The 20,511-nt window shown below is 45.0% G+C and overlaps 1 protein-coding gene and 1 pseudogene across 1 annotated transcript; one reads left to right on the top strand and one right to left on the bottom strand.

The window, feature by feature from the left end:
* Window positions 1-971: 971 nt before the first annotated feature.
* On the top strand, window positions 972-8,355 carry LOC148000887 (uncharacterized). The gene is made up of 3 exons (XM_087587192.1): window positions 972-3,380; window positions 4,059-4,235; window positions 7,762-8,355. The coding sequence occupies exons 1-3, from the start codon at window positions 3,214-3,216 to the stop codon at window positions 7,844-7,846; spliced, it is 429 nt and encodes a 142-aa protein (XP_087443318.1). The 5' UTR covers window positions 972-3,213; the 3' UTR covers window positions 7,847-8,355.
* Window positions 8,356-12,361: 4,006 nt separating this feature from the next.
* Window positions 12,362-13,929, bottom strand: LOC148000886 (polypeptide N-acetylgalactosaminyltransferase 12 pseudogene; annotated as a pseudogene).
* Window positions 13,930-20,511: the final 6,582 nt, after the last annotated feature.

Here is a 20,511-nt window from a genome sequence, read left to right as displayed (position 1 = left end):
GAGATGGAGTGAAGATGGCTTCAAGAACAGGTTCTGGGATATTATAAACACTTGATAATTAACTCGTGTATCATTTGCTCAGCACGAGGTGCCCCTTTAATCAGCCAAGCTCTCCATTAGCCTTAATCATTCTTCTCCCTTACAGTCTGTGCAGATGCATAGGATGTTTTTCTCTTTGTGTATCTCACTCAGCTACAGGGTGCTGGATGAGGTAGGTAGGATGAGGTCCCATATCTACCAAATGGCCATGACTCAGACCACAACCTTAAATTGATTTAGAATCAAACCCCTCCATGGCTCTCACTTGGGTCTCAGTTCCCTCACTTTTGGGGATTTTAACTTTTAAGAATGGACAGAAAGTGTACAATCTGATGTTTGCCCTATACCTGAACACCTATGTTGCCAGCAAACAGCAGTTTTCATTGTACAAAATGGGATTGTAAGACAGAGATTTCAGGAACAAACATGGGTGAATACATTGAAACCATGCCCCCTCTCAAGGCACAGTCTGTGAAACAATGTCCTCCAACTTGCATACATTTAAAGGTGTAGGAAAAAATATTGGCCTCTGGGGAACAGTAAAAACTGTGGGAATTGGAGTATATGTCACATGCATGGACCCTGGGTTCATACATTTCAGGGAGAAGAATCTCCCTCACTGAGGGTCTCTAGATATTTGGCTGTTAACAAAGATGTTCTATCCATATCAAGGCTTTAACCAACTCTCCCTCTCCTCAGCAACTGAGCTGTAATGAAGCAGTGAGAACTCTGAAGCTCTGGAAGGAGAGTGTGCGAATGGGTGTTCCCTCGCTCAAAAGTGAGTCTCTGGAAAAGCCACTGCAGAACCTGGTCAGTCTGGGTGGAGGTAGTTAGCAAGTAAGCTATGGCATTTCCCAGTGACATCACCGCTAGTGTCTTCCCTGGAAATTCTCTTGTATCCAGGAGACAATAGAATCTTCTGTGATGTCAGCAGTGTTGAGCTGACACCAACTGCCTGAGCGATTTCTGTTCATTTCCTAATGGGTTCCCGAGGAGGCATGTTCTCCAGGATCCTCAGTCTCTTTCAGAGGGACAATCATATCCATGCAGAGACCAGACCAAGGCAGAGGGAGGCGAGCCTTCTATCACGTTGGAGAACAAGACGAATGGAAAGGTCTGGGAGGAGGTCAAGTGAGTACTGGGCAGGGCAAGGGGAGCTTCCTGGAGGAGGTTGGCTTGAACTGGTCCTTCCAGGAGTAAGACGTATGATTTAGAGCCTCAGTCTTCCTAAATGGCTGACCCAGACTCAACAATTTCTGATCATTAGTTTGACAGAGAACCAAGACCTGTTATATGTCAAGGGGCTTTCCTTGGATCTCTTTAATGTCATGGGCAGTGTCAAAGAATACAAGGATGTGCCACTGTAAGAATAACAAAGTGTCTCTCTCAGGATAGGCTGTGGAAGCACTTCCTCTCATCAGTGTCCTGTAGATTACGTGGGTAATTGATGCCAAGAGGGATACTCTCCTGGTCATATATCAAGGTCTCAGTTACTTTGTCCTTGAACACACGTGACTAGGGATTCAAGATGTTAAGCAGTTTGGACTCAAGGACTTACCTGCCTCACATCAGACATTAGCTGAGAAGGTCCTCCAATTCTTCTTGTTTAGGCCAGCTTTAGAATTTCAGTGGCAGAAGAATGGCTGTAGGAGGTGTGGTCTATATCTATGATGGCATATGTCATCATATGGCTATGATGGTGGGGAACAGGGACCTAGCTGAGTTCAGCTCAAAGATAGCTTTCTTGCTCTGTCAGGGAGTCACTGTATCTGTAGAACTGTTCATCCTCAGACTTCTGTTTTAGAGTAAGGATAGTTTTCCTTGACACTGTGTCCACATATATGCCTGTTCACTGGGGTTTATCTACCTACAGAGTCTGATCAGAAGGCATCATCCCAACCCTCCATAACACCTGTTGAAGAGGAGAGAATGAGGCGTTTGGAGAACGTCAAAATTGCTCTCCACAAGATGCAAAAGGAGAGAGATGAACTCAGGAGAATCCTGGCAGATTACCCAGGAAAGAATTTAAATGACAGGTAGTCACAGTACAAGTTCTGTTAAATCCACATTTCCTCACATCACAGTAGACTACAACTGCAGGGTGTCCTCATGGTCAAAATCACTTTCCTGATTGCATCAGAATGTGAAGATCAGATGGGAATGAGATGGTGGCACAGGCTGTTTTGATTCCTACAAACGTAAATCATAGCCTGTGGCCTGAATTACAGTCTGGGAATGAGGGTAGTAGTGTGTGAGCTCTCATTGTGTGGTTTAAGTAGCCTGGACAGTTGTTGGGTTGTGGGAATTTCTAGGTGCTCTGATTATGACCAATCATTGTTGTAATTGACGTGGAGGTGCTTTGGGTTCAATAGGTCCTGTGAAGAGCTGGAGGGACCTAATCCCTCTTGCTGCCTCCCAGTGTGTGACTGCACTGTCAACAGGGTATCATTGGTGTTCTCTGATTTTATTCATTGTATTTTGAGATAATGCCACATTCTTGTATTTATTTGGCATTCTAATAGTATGAGAGAGAGAGAGAGAGAGAGAGAGAGAGAGAGGGAGAGAGAGAGAGAGAGAGAATGTGTGTGTGTTTTGTGTGAGTTTGTGTGTGTGTATGCATGTGTGAGTGCATTTGTGTGTATAACTTAAGATCTGGGTATTCTTTGTTCTGATTTGGCCTGAGAATTATCCTGTGTCAATTTCCATGGCATGATGATGATGAGGGTGAGAGCCTCACTTTGAACAGTACAACATTTCACATCTGCTCAGGTGGACGCACATGGGAATCTCCTGGTGTGTGTTATAAATTCTTTTCCCTGCAAATACTGTCCATGTTCCTTTGGGTTTTCATGTAGCAATAGATTCTATGATTGAGAATTGTTACCTAAGAACAGGAGAATAGTCCTTATGGGTTTAAGTTGGAGCCTGGATCCTGGCACAGGACCCTTGAATGTTCTTGGCAAGCTAGTCTATTTCTTCAAAGCCTGTCAGGGAGCTCAAGCAAATCAGCTCCCTGCTTTTGTTTCCTGGCACTGCTGTCCCCGTGGCCATAATAATAAACTTAATAAATACCAAATGGACCCAGTACCAAGGAGCAAGGGCGTGACATGTCCTAGGCTGGGGTAGTTCAGGATTCAGTCTAAATTCATGTAATTCTTGAATCCTTCATTCATAATGTTATTTGATCCTTGGACCACGCCCTGCCACAGGAACAAGTTTGAGTCTGAGATGCTCATGATGCAGCACGAGGAAGTGATGACCGACATGAAGAAAATGAGCGAGCAGATCAATACCGCTTTGGTCAAATGTAAAAACCTTACACTGGAAAATGACTGGTACTGGTGAGTAACTTACAAGGTTGTGACCCCAGCACTAGGCACAGCATGTGTCAGCCCATTCTTATCTTTGAAGTAAAGTGAGGATCAGGCTTTATAGTGTTTGAAGCAGACCAGGAAGCCTGTCTCTAAGGAAGGCTCTAGGATTTTTACCGCTTGTAGATAGTTTGAACAAATGGAAAGAGACTGTGAGATTCATCAGTCATTGTCCTTCCCAAATAGGGATCCTGTACATAGAAAATGTGTGCACAGTGATGGAGTCATCAATCAATCCTGATGCTCTGGGGCTCTGACAGGACACACACACACACAGACACACACACACACACAGACACACACACACAAACACACACACACACACACACACACAGGACACATAGAAAGATTGGCCTCCAAGGGACATTCTAATAAAAAGGACATATAAGCACACATAACGATTAAGTCCTCTTCTAGGAAAAACTTGAATCAATGGTGTCAGGTTTTTGAGAAGTGCCCTGAGTCTTCTGGAATGCTGCTCTTTTCTCCATTTGTCCTCTCTCTAGGTTATGCTCCATGGCTACAGTGAACTTGGACTATAATCTGGGGCTCTCTTCAGATCAGGATCCTAGAAGGAGGAATGGACTTGGAGAAGTGGGAGGAAGTTGGAGACTGGCTGGGATTCACCATTTTTTCATTGTGTCTCAGCCGCAGCTTCTGCCCCCTCCTAACTGAGTGTTTTGAGCTGAAGAACAATGCCCAGAGAGCATGGAATGAGTACAAAGGGCTTCTAAGGGATCAGATTGCACTGGAAGAATCCATTAAGGAATCAACAAGGTTCTGTGGGGAAGCCAGTAGGAAAATCCGAGTAACAAGCAGCCTCAGGTAGGATGAATGAAGCATCAAGGGCAGGTTTTCCTGATATCTAAGCATAAACCAAGTCAAACCAATTTAACCTTTCTCCAAATTATCCAGAAACTCTCCTAGGACTCATCCAGTTGTTCATTTCTTTGCCCATTTACAAAACTTTCTGTGATTCTAGCTTCATGCAAGAAACTGGAGGATTGACAACCAAATCCTCCTGCTCAACTAGAAAATGCATTTCCTTAAGGGGATCTGTTGATCACACATTGCACACTTACATGCCATTATGCTAGAGGGATGCCATGTGGTAGCCGTCTTTGTAGTGCACAGAACTGAGTAGAGTTCAGTTCAATTGCCAAAAGAATGGCTCTCATTGTCAATTATGATGGGGCTTGTGGACTTTCTCTCCTTTTCCCCGTACATTGAAAATGGTCCCTTCTGCCTGTCCAAATCGTGGTTTACAGTGACAGAGCTTGAGAAGCAGTTTGTCAGTCCTGTTCTATGTCAGTGTTTTAGTGTTCTTTCCTGGGGCTTCTGTCCTGGAGCTGACTGGATGAACAGGGATGTAAGAAAGGCTTCTCTCAGGGTGAGGGTTTGTGTGAGATATGTGAGGGTTAAAGGGAAATTTTTCTCCAACTCTCTCAACCTCGTGTGCCCAAGAAGTGCATTCCCTGTACAGGTTTACTCTATAAGGGATGGAGAGCAGTGTCTACGCTCTCACTTGACACATTTCCTTTGCCTAATCTGTATTCAACAACTGTGCTTCCAGAAGGATGGCCTCCTCATTCTTTTCTGCTTCTCACTTATGATTTCTGTTCTCTCTCTCTCTCTCTCTCTCTCTCTCTCTCTCTCTCTCTCTCCTCCCTCCCTCCTTCCCTCCCTCCCCCTCTCCATTTCTCTCTGACTCTGTGTGTGTGTGTGTGTATGTGTGTGTGTGTGTGTGTGTTTATGTCGTTGGGCACAGATGTGTGAACATGGTTATGGCTATGGTACATATGTTACATTGGGAGTTGCTTGTTTTAAGTGTTTGCGGTATGGGTGCTTACATATAGAAGTGTGTGTATATGTGTGTTTGTGCATATATGTGTGTGTGTGTGAGAACACAACAAGTTTCTGAACACAGACACATATTTATATATATTGTATTAGTCTATGTGTACACATATAGAAATGTAAAAGAGAGAAGAAGAAGAAACACAATGTTTCCAATTAGTTTCAAACTGTTCTTAATGGGGTATTGATTACTATTGAAATTATTACAGTGGGAAAACTATTCATCAACATTGAAATTACTTGGAGAAATCTCAGGAATGGGGTACAGGGATGTGAGGAGAGGCTGCTGTGTGAAATCCATGTACCTGAGTGTGGAAACTGCTGAATCAGGGCTCTTCTGCCTCCTTTGCTCTCGGTGTAAAGTAACACTGGAAGGTCATGTGCTTGTTGTGTCTTCTCAACATCCTGGTTATGTTAATCATTACCTGCCACCACTTTTTTTCCAGAATCGCCTAAACTTGGTTGAATATATCTTGGCTTTGGAGTTTGCTCTGGAATTTGTTAATTGAAAGATTAATTTGCTTAGAGTTGAATCTGCAGGCAGAAGATGTCCAGGAGTTATGCTGAGGTGGAATCACATCTTTGCCTCAGACAGAAACTTAGGCTCAAAATAGTCCACAGCACTCAGCCTGTGTTGGGCTGTGGCACTCTTAACTATTGTTATTCAAAACCATTTGTTCTGAGTGAAAATCATCTGTGAGGAGGGTTTAGAAAGTGATGACCCTCAGTCATTGCCGGAGGTGTCAAATGGGTAGCCCTGTGAGAAGCCATGTACAACTCTTGTGAAAGTTCAACCTTTGACACAGCGATTCCAGAACAAGAAGTAGGTGTCAGCAGAGAAACTGTGGCACATTAGTGTTGTAGTGGTTCACCTCAGAGCAGCCATGAAGCAAAACTATCCAGAAGTCCACCAGTCAGAAAGTGAAAAGGTACAATGTTGTCCAGCCCTTCCATGGACTGTGGCTGAGTTTGATTATACCTGCCAGCATTTGACTTTGAATCAGTCAGCCTTATCTCACTCGAATTATATCTGATAGCATCCCATTACAAGTTTTACCTTGGATTGTGGTTGTGGAGATTTCCTAGCTGTTTGTGCTGGTAGTTTGGCTGCCCTGTCAGGTACTGTATCCTAAAGGGACCTCATATTGAAAAATGCAGCTCACTTTGCATGCACTGGGAAACAGTGAGCAGAGGACAGAAGAGGCTCACCTGCCCCCACCCAGTGCTCTGTTGCCTGAAATCAGCCTCCTGTGCACAGCCTTGTGACCTTGCTAAGCAGGCTTTGCTAACAGGCCTAGATGTCACATTTCTAATTTCTGATTTTCAGGGGAATACACTTTATTGGCTGAGCTGTCTTTAGGCTATGCCACAATAATAGACTGGGTGATCTCTTCTATTATCATTAACTGGGAAACTAAGCACATTCTGCAAAATACTCTGCGTGTATGTGTGAACAAATATATTGGGGTGAGTTCAAAGGTGTGTATGTCTGAGTGTCTGTCTGTCGGTCTCTGTATACATGCCTGTCTCCATGGACAATATAATCTTCTAATGACCAGGATGAGGAGAGAATGAAGGAAAGTCTGCAGGACGCCCTGAATCAGAAAAAACTGGTCACTGAGCAAAAGGCCTTGGCTGGGAAGATGCGGCATCATTTCGGTGTCACTGAGATGATTTGAAAGCACAGGATGAGAGGACCCAAGTAGATTCCCTGTGCTTATGAACTGTCTTATTGGGTGTGTGACTTTCTACATAGTTCTCAGCATCTGTCAGCTAGGAGCAGCTCAGAATATTATTCCTGTCCATTTTAAAAGAAATTCTGTCCATGAAGTGTATGTGATCCATAGAGATTCTGGCTTTTGTGAACTGATCCCTCCAGTCTGAGCTTTCTTGTATTATCTGACCCAGTGCCTTTAAGTCTCCCCACAAATAGTTTTACGATACCCATAAACAAAGGAGTGGTATAGTTTATTTTCTGCATGAGTATTTCCATTAGAGTTCAATGCCTACCCTTGGCAAGATTTCCATGCAGCATATTCTTGCCAAATATAATATCACTTCAGTGTGCATGTACTTCTTGAGATATTGTTTCTCTGGGTCTCTGTGGATATTGAGGTTGTAAGTGGACCCCAGGCATATTCCTGCACTGGAGGAATAATAATAGTCTTCATTTCAGTGATGGACAGGCCTCCAAGGCCTTCCTATTGTTTTCTAGGTTGTTCACATCTCTCCTCAACTGACGTTGACACCCTGCTACATGATATTAAAATATAATATATATGGATGGTTGGTATTATCTGCTGTTCACTGTTCAATTTTTAGCAGTTTTAAAGCTGGGAAAATATGCAGGCCTGTGGGATCTCTTACCCTTCTGTCTTGGGCATGAGAAAATGACCTCAGATGAAAGATCATCCTGGATTATCCTGCTGAATTGTGCTGCTGTGTATGGGATAAGTGACATGGCAGGTCCTCACCAGGCCTTTTCCACCCCTAGGTCTGAACACTCCAGCAGACGCTTGCCCATGGCCCAGACCAGGACTACAGCTCTCAGAGACAGACCTGTCCACCAGGAGCACTGAGGGTGCAAAGATTGACAACACCTCCCTCATCGCAGTCCTTGTAACCATACCAATCTTGGGCTGAATTTGAAAGACCTTGAGATGTGGCATGGAAAAGGCCTCACGTTTAACCCTTTGATGACTTTCCATCAACAACCAACCACCCAGTATGAGGCAGGTCTACATTCCTCTTGAAGAGATTTTTACCATCTTCCCTGCCGTTCTGCTGTGTTTGCAAGGCCAGCAACAGGCTGGAGTTACATGTTGAAAGATCAGCAGGAATTGAATGCTGACTAATTTACTTGTTATATTTGGTTTTTAGTTTGAAGTTTGGTTGTTTTATGCATTTGGTATTATTTGTTTAATTTTGAAGTTTTGTTATTCATTTGTTAACTTTAGTTTTTTTTAATTAATATGACATTTTCCTAAGGCTATATATATTGAACTCATTGACTCCCCAATTTAAAATGTTTTTGAATAAATTAATGTTTGTGTATAAATAAAAATGTGACCTTTAACCCTTCACTCACAAGACCGTCCTGAGTCATGTGTGGTTCTTCCTCCTGTAAGAGCACAAGTGTAAGGCAACAGTGGTTTTCTGCAAGTCTCATGCAGCTTAGGCTTCATGATCAGTTCACAGCCAGCCAGAGCTGCACAGGAAACTGTGCTCTTGATGCAGAGAGAGTGTCATGCTCTGTGGAACAACCTTCATGATGAAAAATATCCTCGCTTTATCCCTGTGCTCACAGAAAATTTAGCTTCCTTTATAATGACAAAGAAAGGAGAAACACAGAAGTATTTCTCTAATACATTAGAGGAAATAAAAACATTCATTATGGGAATATAAAATGTTCAGGGCACACAGAGTTTGGTGCCTGTGGATTCCTTGAATTATAGCATCAGCTATGACTGCACATTTAATGAATTCCACCAATTTTAGAGGAATGAACATTTTTGCTATTTTTGTTGTTGGTTTGTTTCTTTTATTGATAATGATGCTTTTATGAGTTCATTTTGATATATATCATAACTTCTTTTGGGCGGAGGTCTTAGAGTTTTGAATTATTACTTTTTTGCAATTTGTAGTGATATTTTTATCTATATTTCAAATATTATGCCACTTTCCAGTTTCATCCCATAAAACCCTTATTCTCTCCCCAGAACGCCTACCTCTATGTGGGTGCTACCCCAAGTGCCCGTCCTCTCCCTCCCACCTCCCCATATTCGTTTGCATGCAATTCTGCCAGCGGCCAGCAGAGGGCAGTGGATGTCACTCAGACCCGATGTGACAAGAGAATTGTTAATTGCCCCTTAGGTCCTCTGGGATTCAAATTCTCAAACATATGTCTCCAGTCCCTGTCCTGGACTTTTGTAATGAATTCTATTATTTACAACTTGTCTGCCAATTCTGTGATTTCACTGAGAGAGCATTATCTAACTTGTCATTAATGAGTTTTTAAATGGCATTTACAGAAATGGTAAACATTATTTCCCTGTGCACATTCACTAATGGGCTTATATAAAACATATTTTAAAAACTAAAACACTATATTTAAAAAAACGTAATTCAAATGGGCTATATATATAAGCATAATACTCACAGATGAAGAAAATTAAATGACTTAGAAACTCATATTAAATATTTATCATCCTTGGACACTACAGAAATGCCAATCAAAATTATTCTGAGATATTTTTTCATACCTTTCATAACTTAGTTTAGTAACACATAAGAGAATTCACTCCTACTGGGTATGGAGCAAGGGGAACATTGAGATTCTCCTGTAGATTTGCAATGCAAATTTCTGTAGCAACTTTGGAAATCAGAATGCAGTTTCTTCAGGACGGTGGTAATGGGTAAACCTCAAGACACAACACCAAGGCATATATCCTAATGTTGACTCATCCTAGTATAGACACCCTTTCTCCACCATGTTCAGTGACGCTCTCTTATAATATTCAGAATTTGAAAATATTCAAGTGGTCCCTTACGAGATGAGTGCATAAAGAAAGCATGGTGCATTTCCAGACTGGATTGCTGATCAATAACTACAAAAGGAAAAAGGAAAGCATGTGATTTTCAGGACAATGAATGGATCTTGTAAAATCATCCTGGATGTGGTGATCCAGAACAATGAGGACAAATGGGGTCCGTATTCACTTTAATCTGAATGTTAATTCTTCAATCTGTGTGACTGTGTGATTGATCAGTTTAGTGGGAGGGTCTAGGGACGAGGGCCAGACTGTCCCCATTTAGGGAAGTACAAGTTCACTCATGGATGCTGAGGGACAGTGTCAGGACAGGAATGTTGAATGTGAAGTGACAGGGAGAGGGCGGCAATGGAGGGAACATAGAGAGGGACAGCTGATATTGAGGGTCATTTGAGGCAGTGAATTGAAGCCTAATGGAGTAAAAATACAAATTATTTTTTCAAAATTTTTATCGAGGTAACTAAAGATTTATTATGGGTGCAAGGACAGAAGATAAAATATCGATTGGGTTCATCTATGTGAAATTTCAATAAAAGTAAGTCACAAAAATTATGGAGTTTAATCTTCAGTTAATCTATGTAACAGATAATGTATATCCGGTCCTTATGAAGACATATGTCAAAATCTCTGTTGAAAACATAAATATATTATCAATGTGCAAATGTGTTCTAGGCACTGTCCAACACTTTCCCTTCTATTAGCTTCTGCAGATCTGGGTTTATGTTAATGTCCTTGATCCACTTGGACTTGAAATTTGTAGAAAGAAATAGAAATGGATCAATTTGCACTCTGGTACAGGCAGACCACCACTGAAGGTAGCGTCATTTCTTAAAATGCTTTCTGTTTTCCATTCAGTTGTTTTGGAATCTTCGTCAAAGTACAAGTGATCATAGGTGTGTGGGTTTATTTAAGGGTCTTCAATTCTAGTTCACTCCTCCACCTGTCTGTGTTACCATCACCACTAAGCTTTTTCTCACTGTTTCTCTGCAGTACATCTTCATGCCGGAATGGAGATTCGCGCCGAAGTTCTTATATTATTGAGAATTGTTTGGGCCATTCTTTCTTTCTTTTTCTTTTTCTTTTTTGTGAAGAATTGAGTTGCATTTTGATGGAGATTTTTTAATCTGGAGACTGCTTTTGTTTAGATGACCTTTTTTTAACCATGCTCCTTCACGATGATCCATGAACACAGGAAACCTCCCATCCTCTGAGGTCCTCTTTCACTTCATTCCTAAGAGACTTCTATTTCTTGCCATATGGTTTTTCACTTGCTCGGTTCGAGTTATGCCAAGATTTTTTTTTTTTGTAGAAATTCAGTGACGCTTTTAATCAATCACACTTGTGTTTTCGCAATTGACCGGGACAAAAATAAGGTCCGCAGTCTACCTTCTGACTGATGTTGTCCTGAGACAGGGTCTCATGTAGCGCAGCCTCACCTCAAACTCTCTGTGTGGCCAGTGATAACCCTAAACTTCTGATTCCCATGCCTCCACTTCCCAAGTGCAGGGATTAGGGGTGTGCAGACAAGCTGATTTCTGTAAATGGGGTTCTGGAAACTTAACCCAGGGCTCCATACGTGGTAGGCAGGCACTCTAGCCAGGGACCCACACCCTCAGGTCACTGTAGCTGATCTAGAGCCACTGAGACATCAGGATTGTCCAGCATGGCCACAGCAGCTGCCTCATGACAAACTCTCAATAATCAGATATTATTTTAATAATTATATCTATTACCAAATACTATTATAGATAATATATTAAACAATCAAATAGTATTTAGGGAAAAACTTTAAAGTTGAGTTTCATGTAGAACATTACGTTTCTCCCTGGAACTGTCCTTTGATTAAAAACTAGAAGTGATATGAATGCTTTTTCCAGTCACAGTCGTTAAGTCCTCCTAAGTCACTAGACATCCTCCCACTAGACATTGCTGGAAATGTACACTCGCAAGTTTGTAGGACCTTGGCAAACCATATTCTTTCTTTGAGCTTTCAGAGATGGTGAGCCTGTTTGGGTCAGTATGAGCGTTGTGATGGAGGTTTGACTGTGGCATCAGCACATAAGCAAAAAGCATTCTTTCTTGTATAAATCTAGACTGTCCCACCCACTCACACCAAACGAAATTAAGACAGTATTTCTAGTGTCCATCTCATCCCCCTGAGAGAACTCTAACTTGATGACATTGAGGTATTACCAGTCCACATTTGAGGTATTACCAGTTTGTGTCAAGTATACTAAACACCCGGGAATCTTCGTAAGTAACAAAGTAAAATATTTACCCTTTCTGCTAATGAGAATAAAAGGCACCATGGGTAAAATGCAGTTCGTGCATTAAGCTTCCCAAATACCAAAGGCAGCATCTTAGGACAGCCCTTAGAAAACTGGATACTGGAAGACATTTTTAAAGTTTTCCAAATCTGTACAAATGTAATTCACATTGTTGTGGAGTCCAACACATTCACAGATGACAACCACGTACTTTGTCCCTCTCACTGGGCACACAGCCCACAGCTGCGGTGGGCTCCTTCCCTGACAAGGCCGTGCACTATGACATGCGCTCGTTGAAGGACCACCTCTGGCTGTCTGAGTTGCTACAGTCTCGCAAGTTCGGAGCAAAGGCAGAGTTGAACTCCTCCTCTGTGGCCTCCACACATTTCCCGCTCTGCCTGTAGACTAACGTGCCGTCCTCCTGTAGGATGAACTCTTGATTCTCTGGAACGGTATCTTTCCAGAGATCCGGGATAAGGATCCTTCCCTTCCTCCACTGCTATGCAGACCTGGGGCTGGCGGGTGTTATACCGTATTTCTTGCCGGGATGTACACTCGAAAAACTGGTTCTGACCCATCCCGTGGCAGAGGTACAAAAGGACCTGGTGGCCTTCCACATTGTTTTCACTGGGAGGATTATAGTCCAGGCAGTACCCCCGTAGTCCTCTGTTCTCAAGCTTCCCGAAGAAACCAGGCCTGTCCTCTGGCACATGCAGTTCTGGGTACAGTGTAGCCAGGAACCGCTTTAAGTCTTCACACTGGAGCTTGGGCTGAAGCTTCTTTCTCTCTGTCAGCTCCCCAGAGGGTTCCAGGCGGGCTGGGGATTTCGGGGGTGGTAGAGTTCTTTAAGTTCATCCGTCCACACTTCTGCAGCTCGGACACTGTTGGCTAGAGCCTTGCTGCGTGAATAGGGAGCTTGCTTAGGGAAGACGTGGCCCACGTGGGAGTAAGGGTGTGTTTCCAGAGTCACCACACTGCCAGATCCTAAAGGAGAATTCAAGGTTTTCTCCTCCCCAGACTTCCATTCCGGTATCATAAGACCCCAGGTATTCAAAATATCTCTTACTCACAACAAACAGTCCCCCAGCCATAGTTGGAGACCTGATAATGTCAATAGGAGTCCGCATCAACTTCCGCTCCCGCCAAGGGACCACCTGCCACGTGAATACTAGGCGCCAGTCAAAGCCACCAATCTGGGGCTCTCCGGAGTTGCCCAGGTACTCAGAGGTGTTCCAGTCAATGACATCGATAACCGGGCACACCACGGCCGACTCCTTCTCGTGGATCCTCTGCAGCAGGGACTCCAGCCACCCCTCATGACAGTCACAGTGACAGTCCAGAAACCTCCCAGTAGCCGGCTTGCACTAGGTCCTCTCTTGCTAGCAGGGATCAGGTGCACCTAGGGCAGCTGTGAAGCTCTTGACCAGGGGCTCCTTCAGGTGATCTCTGTCGCTGTAGTCATCTACCAGAATGACCTCCTCCAGCAGGATATCAGGGGAAGTCTCGAGAACACTGTAAACTGTCTGAAGGAGTGTGGACCAGGCTTCATTATAAAATGCTATGACAACGGATGTCTTGGGCAGGTTATCATAATCATACCCGCAGGCCACAGAAGCGGGAACCTGGCGTCCTGGTAAGGTGCTCAGACAAGCACAGGGCTCAGGGCTGCACTCCTACCTCCAGTGGCGCCAACCAGCTATGGGCCCTCAGCGCCACCCTACAACTAACTACCTGGTGGCCGGCTATGCTGCTTAGCCCAGCTAAGATGCGCACTCGCACCACCTGCCTTGCTGCTCACACCCTACTTACCCTCTGGGCAAGGCCCACGCCCCTGCCTGTGCCCATGCCACCCCAGTCCACGCCCTACGGCTTCCAGCCCATGGAGTTTTGCTGAAGCACAAGGGGGTGGACGAGGGCACGGAGACCCGCTACCGCAAGTAAGGGTAGTAGCCCACCTCAGAAGATGTCCAGTGTTGGGAGAAAGCTAAGCCACCCGGGGCGACAGAGGATGGCAGCAGCGGTGCTCTCAAGGTCCCCGGCTCCCCTGCCTACAACCCGCAGCTGGAGCCCTGTGACAAGTTTGCAGAGCATGTTCCTGCCATGCACAGAGGCTCCCAGGAGCCATCAGGGGAGCCCGCCAAAGGAGTGGACCCAGGGCGCTGGAGCTGGAGAGTGGCAGGATGGTGGACTGTGGGCGCCTGGTGCATTGGTTAGACATGGCTGGTCAGGGCACCCTCCGCGGATGGCGCTGTTCTTCAGGCCCCGCGGCTGATGCAAGGCGCTGCTGGGGCACTGCCTTGCCACCCAGCTTGGTAACACGCTGCTGAGCATATGGGAAAAGGCCTGGTGGCCTCCTGCCCTGTCAAGGGTGTGCACCTCCTGCAGGCAGCCTTTGCTGTGCTCTGAGGGAGCTGGAGCTGGCCTCCTAGTGCAGGGCACCCAGGGCTTCTTTGGGGTGAGCTGGGGCAGTTGTGTCAGCAGGCAGCAGCCCAGGCCAGCCTCTCCAGAGTGCACAGGTCCCTCTCCTACAAAGACATGGAGGCTGCTCTAGCCAAGGTGGGCCCTCGGGCTCCTCCCAAGGAGCTGTATTCATTATTTGAGTGGGACAAACTGTATGGGTCCTGACACTGAGGGTGGCAGAGGAAGTCAACTCTGCCTGGGGCGTGGGGGGACTGAGGTGGAGATGTCTTTGGCCAAAGGAGTGATGAATGTGGGGTGGGAGAAGAAAGGCTCTCCTGGTGGATTTTTTTTTAAATGGGAAGGAAATTGCCTGCAGATTGATGCCATAAGCGCCGGTGGACTCAAGTTTTTCCTATTTATTGTGGACAGGAGGTTCGCCATCTCTGCTCAGCAGACCAGACACACCTGACATGAGTTGGCATCGGGGCCTAAGGAACTCCTGCTCTCTCTCCTTAACCTCTGTCTCTTGTCCTCTGGACCACACCCTACTTTCCCATTCTACTTTCTCAGTACTGGCCTAGTTTCCTCCTCAGGGTTTTGTCACTTACCCCTTCCTTTTCAGCTCCTCCTTCCCACCCCCATCTATCACCCTCTGCTTCTGTCTCTGCCTCACCCTGTGTCTCCCTGACGCTGTGCTTTAACCCACCCTCCCTCATGTTCTGATTAACACTGCAGAGACTCTTGGCAGAAGTTCTTTTTGCCTGGAGGCTGAGAAAGGTGGACCAGGTACCCCAGGCCTCCTCTGTACCCTACCCACCTGATATCTTGGGGTCTTAGGGGTGGGACAAGGATAAAAACTACCCAAAGAAGGCTTTTGTTTTGCTCTTTGGTTTGTTCATTTTTTTTTTGAGGGGAAGTCCCAGAAATGCAGGTTGCTTAATAATTTAGGTCTCTTATTTTTGTAATATGTATTTTGTATTTGATGTGTTTTGTTTTATTTTGACAATTCAGGAAGAAACTGACCTCAGAAAGAGTGTTTGAGTTTGGCTGCTCTCCTATTACCACAAGCCCCGTCCCTGGGGAGTAGATTCTCCCAGACCAGAGAGGTTTGGGCTAATGAGGAAGACCAGACATGAGCCCCATACTGCTGTTCCAGTGATAGAAACAATGTATCTAAGAGCTTCCTCCCCAGGACTAGCTTGCAAGCAAGAGGTGAGGATGGGTCAGAGGCCCCAGAGGAAGGGGCTTGCTGCTTTCTTGCCATTCTCCACCTTGGGCCCCAGTCCTCAGCTTCCACTGGTCTGCAAACCTTCCAGAGAGTTGGGGGTACTCTTGTCCATTTCCTGCCTTAGAGATGACCCAGGCAGAAGGTTCTCAGGCTATGTGACTGAAAGTAGGTTCTGTCAGAGATGCTCAATAAAAAGCTAAGAGGATTTCCTCAGGCATGAATGTGATCTGGCCACAAGTCTGGCTGGGCAAACTATTGATTACTAGGACCCAGGCCACCTGTGACAAGGCAGAGCAGTGCCCTGGAAAGGTTTCTGTGTCTCTATGTGGGGATGTCTACTTGTCCCTGTGGAGTGCTGGGTCTGGCTAGACCTGGAGGGCCTGGAGGGAACTGGGTGTTTTCCTATGATTCTGGTCCAGAGCCCTTCTCTGCAAACCACATCCCTCCTGCTCCTTCTCTTGACAAGGCTTCACCTCCTTGGCCCCTCAGGCCATTTCACAATCTTTGGTGCAAGAAAGGACCCCCTCCCCCCATCTTTGTCCCACCTTAACCTCCCTGCTTTGCCCCTACAGCTCCTACCCGTCATTTTCTGGATGCTCAGGCTGCCATGAGAGACATGGCAGGGGCGGAGTGCTGAGGGCAGATGTGAGCAGAGGAGGGTGAACAGGGGAGTTGCTGTGTCCCCTTCATGTTTGTTCTCTGCAAGCCGCTCCTTGGAGCCAGCCAACCAAGTGCAGGACTGGATACCTCAAAGTAGCCTCGAGTGATGCTGCAGATGACCCTCCATGGGGCACAGAGTAGGGGAATCTCTAAGATCTTGGGGTGGGGGTGGGGATACCAGGGCAGGGAAGTGAGGTTGGGAACCCAGCTGTCCTTTCAGGCAGCAGCATCACAAGGGGCTAGGTAAGAGATAATGGACCAGTACCTAAGGTCCCCACACTTGCTTTGCTGGGCTCTTTCTGTTTCCAGGTTTGGAAGCTTTTCACAAGAAGATAGTCCCCAGCGGCAGCACCTACCCCACGAGCATGGGGCAGGATGGCAGGGCAGAATGGCAGGGCAGGTTGAGCCCTAGCAATGTTGGGGTCATAGCAAAGAATCCAGGGATAGAGCACAGGGGAGGGCACACTGGCCCTCCATCCCCTCTGCTAACATTGGTTTGGGATCCTCTCTCAGTTGTGACACATTTCTACCTCATTTTGCTGTATCTTGTACATCCTGTTTATCTCCTGTCTGATGATGCTCTGTAGTTATGGTCTGTCTGCCTCAGAAGAGACTGTATTTTAAAAGAAAATGTTGTGCAGTACTAAAGATTAAGAAAAAGAAATAGAAACACAGAGAAAGATACAAAGAATCAAGAAAACCAAGAACCGGTTCTTTGAAAACCTCAGTAAGATAGAGAAACCTTTAGACAAACTAATTCAAAGTCCCAGCGATTGTATCCAAAGTAACACAATCTGTAATGAAAGGGGAAAAATACCAACAGAAAATGAGGAAACTAAAAAATCATGACTCACCAGAACTGGGAAATCCAGAAAAAATGTGAAATTATACACAGATACCATGTACAAAGTTAAGTCAAGTTCAGTTAAACTATGTAACCAGTTCCATAACATAAACTGTCGTCCTTTTAACCCTCCCAACAAAGTAGCCCTGCCCATAGGAGGCCTCTAAGTCTCTAATCTGGAGGGAGAGTGTACAAAACATTTTTGAGGCTTTACAGACAGATGATTTGGTTCCAATCATAGAACTTCTATATGTCTCCAAACATTTTCATCCATAGGATCATGAAAGAAATGTTACTGCAAAGTGTGTGTAACCACTCACCGTAGTCATGCAATCCCTTTCCAAGCTAATGAACCCTGCAGCATCAGGCTGGCCCACAAGTCACCTCAGAGAAAGGAGGCTCACACATCTGCTGCATTGCAGGCTCACTGCTGGCTCTGTGAGTTATGAAAACAGAGTTAAGCAAAGGATAAAAGGCTAGAACTTATATGCGCAGACATAATTTGAAAATAATCTGGATATGATAAAAAAAAGAAAAAAGGCTTGTAAGTGGACATGCCGGGTGGTACGCAACTTTAATCCCGACACTCAGGAGACAAAAGCAGGTGGATCTCTGTGGGTCTGAGGATAGCCCAGTCTACACTGCAGGTTCCAAGAAAGCTAGGGCTACACATTGAGACCCCGTCTCAAAAATAGATAAATAAATAAGTAAATAAATAAATAAATAAATAGTGTATAGGACTGAGGAAAGGGGTCAACCAGTAAAGAACGTGCTTTGCTAGCACTAGGACCGGAGGTGGATTCGCAGAACTCATGTTGAAAACAACAAAAAACAAAATCAAAAACAAAAAGACAAAACTAAGAGAGGCAGTGAGTTCCCGAGGACTTTCTGGCCAGCAGTCTAGACTATGTGGCAAGTAAATTCTAAGCCAGCAGGAGACCATGTAGATGGCATCCCTAACGTGACACTCAAAGTTGTCCTCTCTCCTGCACACGAGTGCACCTGTGTGCATGCACACACACACACACACACACACACACACACACACACACACACACACACACACCAATGAAAACAATACTAAAAAGAAGAGAAATTTTCTGAGCCTTTAACAAAATGTTTCGTCTCCTGCAGCAGGCAGGAGAGAGTGTACCAATGGGGAACAGGACACAGGACTGCAGCCAGCATCAGCAGGATGAAAAGGAGGCCAACACTGGGAGCTCAGCCCATGCAGCATGAGAGATGGAGGGGGAGGGGAGGGCCAGAGCAGCTTTACCAGTGAGGGGGTGAGGGGTGTGAACCAGCAGAGGGCGACCAACCCAGGGGAGTTTAGGGAGACATCAACTGGAGCTCCCACTCCCCACCAGGACACTCATAGAGGTTTATCTCTCCTCCCAGGCACCCACCTTGGCTCCTTGGCAGACTCCACAAACTTCCTCCCAGAGAACAACAGGGTTTGATGAGCAATGTTAGGGTTACACCCTACATCATTATTTTACCATATCATCACTACTACATTTCAGAGAGTGCAGTATAATTTGTTATTGCTCAAATTAATGTAACATAGATGCTAGAGAAAATACAATGAACTGAGCAAGCCTGTGTGGCCCTCTCTGTGCCAGTAACCAGGAGAGCGTTCCTCATCTTATTCCCCTTTTCAGGTAACTTTACATATCTCAGACTGAGGCCATTTCTATATAGGAAAAAACACAATGTTTTGTGCAGAAACCATCAACTGCAGAAGTCACAGTGTAAGTTCTGCTTACTGTTTAGAAGAAACCGAGAAGAAGAATTTCGATCACATGGGCAATAGGTATAATTTCCTGAACGAAACACCAATGGATTATGCTCTATGATCAAGAATCAACAAACGGGATCTCATAAAACTGCAGAGTTTCTGTAAGGCAAAGGACATTGTGATTAGGACAAAATGGCAACCAACACATTAGGAAAAGATTCTTTACCAATTTATTTGATACAGGGCTCATATCCAAAATCTATAAAGAACTCAACAAGTTAGACTGCAGAGAGCCAAAGAACCCTATTAAAAATGGGGTACAAAGCTAAACAAAGAATTCCCAGCTGAGGAATATCGAATTCCTGAGAAGCACCTAAAGAAATGCTCAACATCTTTAGTCATCAGGGAAATGCAAATCAAAACAACCCTGAGTTCCACCTCACACCAGTCAGAATGGCTAAGACCAAAAACTCAGATGGCAACAGATGCTGGTGAGGATGTGGAGAAAGAGGACCACCCCTCCATTGCTGGTGGGATTCCAAACTGGTACAACCATTCTGAAAATCAGTTTGGAGGTTCCTCAGAAAATTGGACATTGCAGTGCCTGAGGACCCAGCTATATCACTCCTGGGCATATTCCCAAAAGATGCTCCAACATGCAAGAAGGACACGTGCTCCACTATGTTCACAGCAGCCTTATTTATAATAGCCAGAAGCTGGAAAGAACCCAGATCCCCTTCAACAGAGGAATAGATAAGGGAAATGTGGTACATCTACACAATGGACTACTACTCAGCTATCAAATACGATGACATCATGAAACTCATAGGCAAATGGATTGAACTAGAAAATATCATCCTGAGTGAGGTAGCCCAATCCCAGGAAAACAAACATGGTATTCACTCACTGATAAGTGGATATTAGCCCAAAAGCTTAAATTATACAAGCTACAATCCACAGACAAAATGAATCTCAAGAAGAACAACCAAAGTGCACATGCTTCACTCTTTCTTAAATGGGGGAACAAAAGCATTCATAGGAGGGGGTATGGAAGCAAAGTTTGGAGCAGAGACTGCCTCACATTGGTATACAGCCCATATATATGACCACCAAAACTAGATAAGATTGATAAAGCTAAGAAGTACATGCTGACAGGAGTCAGATGTAGCTGTCTCCTGAGAGGCACAGCCAGAGCATGTCAAATACAGAGGCCAACGCTAGCAGCAAACCACTGAGCTGAAAGCAGGATCCCCGTTGGGGAATTAGAGAAAAGATTCAAAGAGCTGAAAGGGCTTGCAACCCCATAAGAACAACAATGCCAACCAAGAGCTTTCAGTGATTAAACCACTACCCAAAGACTGTACATGGACTGACCCAGGGCTCCAGCTGCATATGTAGCAGAGGATGGCCTTGTTGGGCACCGATGGAAGGAGAAGCCCTTGGTCCTGCCAAGGCTGGACCTTCCAGTGTAGGGGAATTTGGGGTGAGGAAGGTGGGCAGACGGGTAGGGAAAACCCTTAGAGAAGAATGGAAGGGGGATTCGATAGGGGACTTCTG

This window comes from Rattus norvegicus, chromosome 15 (assembly GCF_021556685.1).
Source record: "Rattus norvegicus strain SHRSP/BbbUtx chromosome 15, alternate assembly SHRSP_T2T, whole genome shotgun sequence".
NCBI classification, from domain to species: Eukaryota; Metazoa; Chordata; class Mammalia; order Rodentia; family Muridae; genus Rattus; species Rattus norvegicus.
The sequence above is the reverse complement of the archived record's forward strand: the minus strand, read 5'-3'. Positions and strand labels throughout refer to the sequence as shown.

Bases quoted from the DNA above. Each gene is read 5' to 3' on its own strand.
- LOC148000887 (XM_087587192.1), top strand. From the start codon at position 3,214: ATGTTATTTGATCCTTGGACCACGCCCTGCCACAGGAACAAGTTTGAG. The intron at 3,381-4,058 runs GTGAGTAACTTA...ATTGTGTCTCAG, and splicing joins CTGGAAAATGACTGGTACTG to CCGCAGCTTCTGCCCCCTCC. The intron at 4,236-7,761 runs GTAGGATGAATG...TTCCACCCCTAG, and splicing joins CGAGTAACAAGCAGCCTCAG to GTCTGAACACTCCAGCAGAC.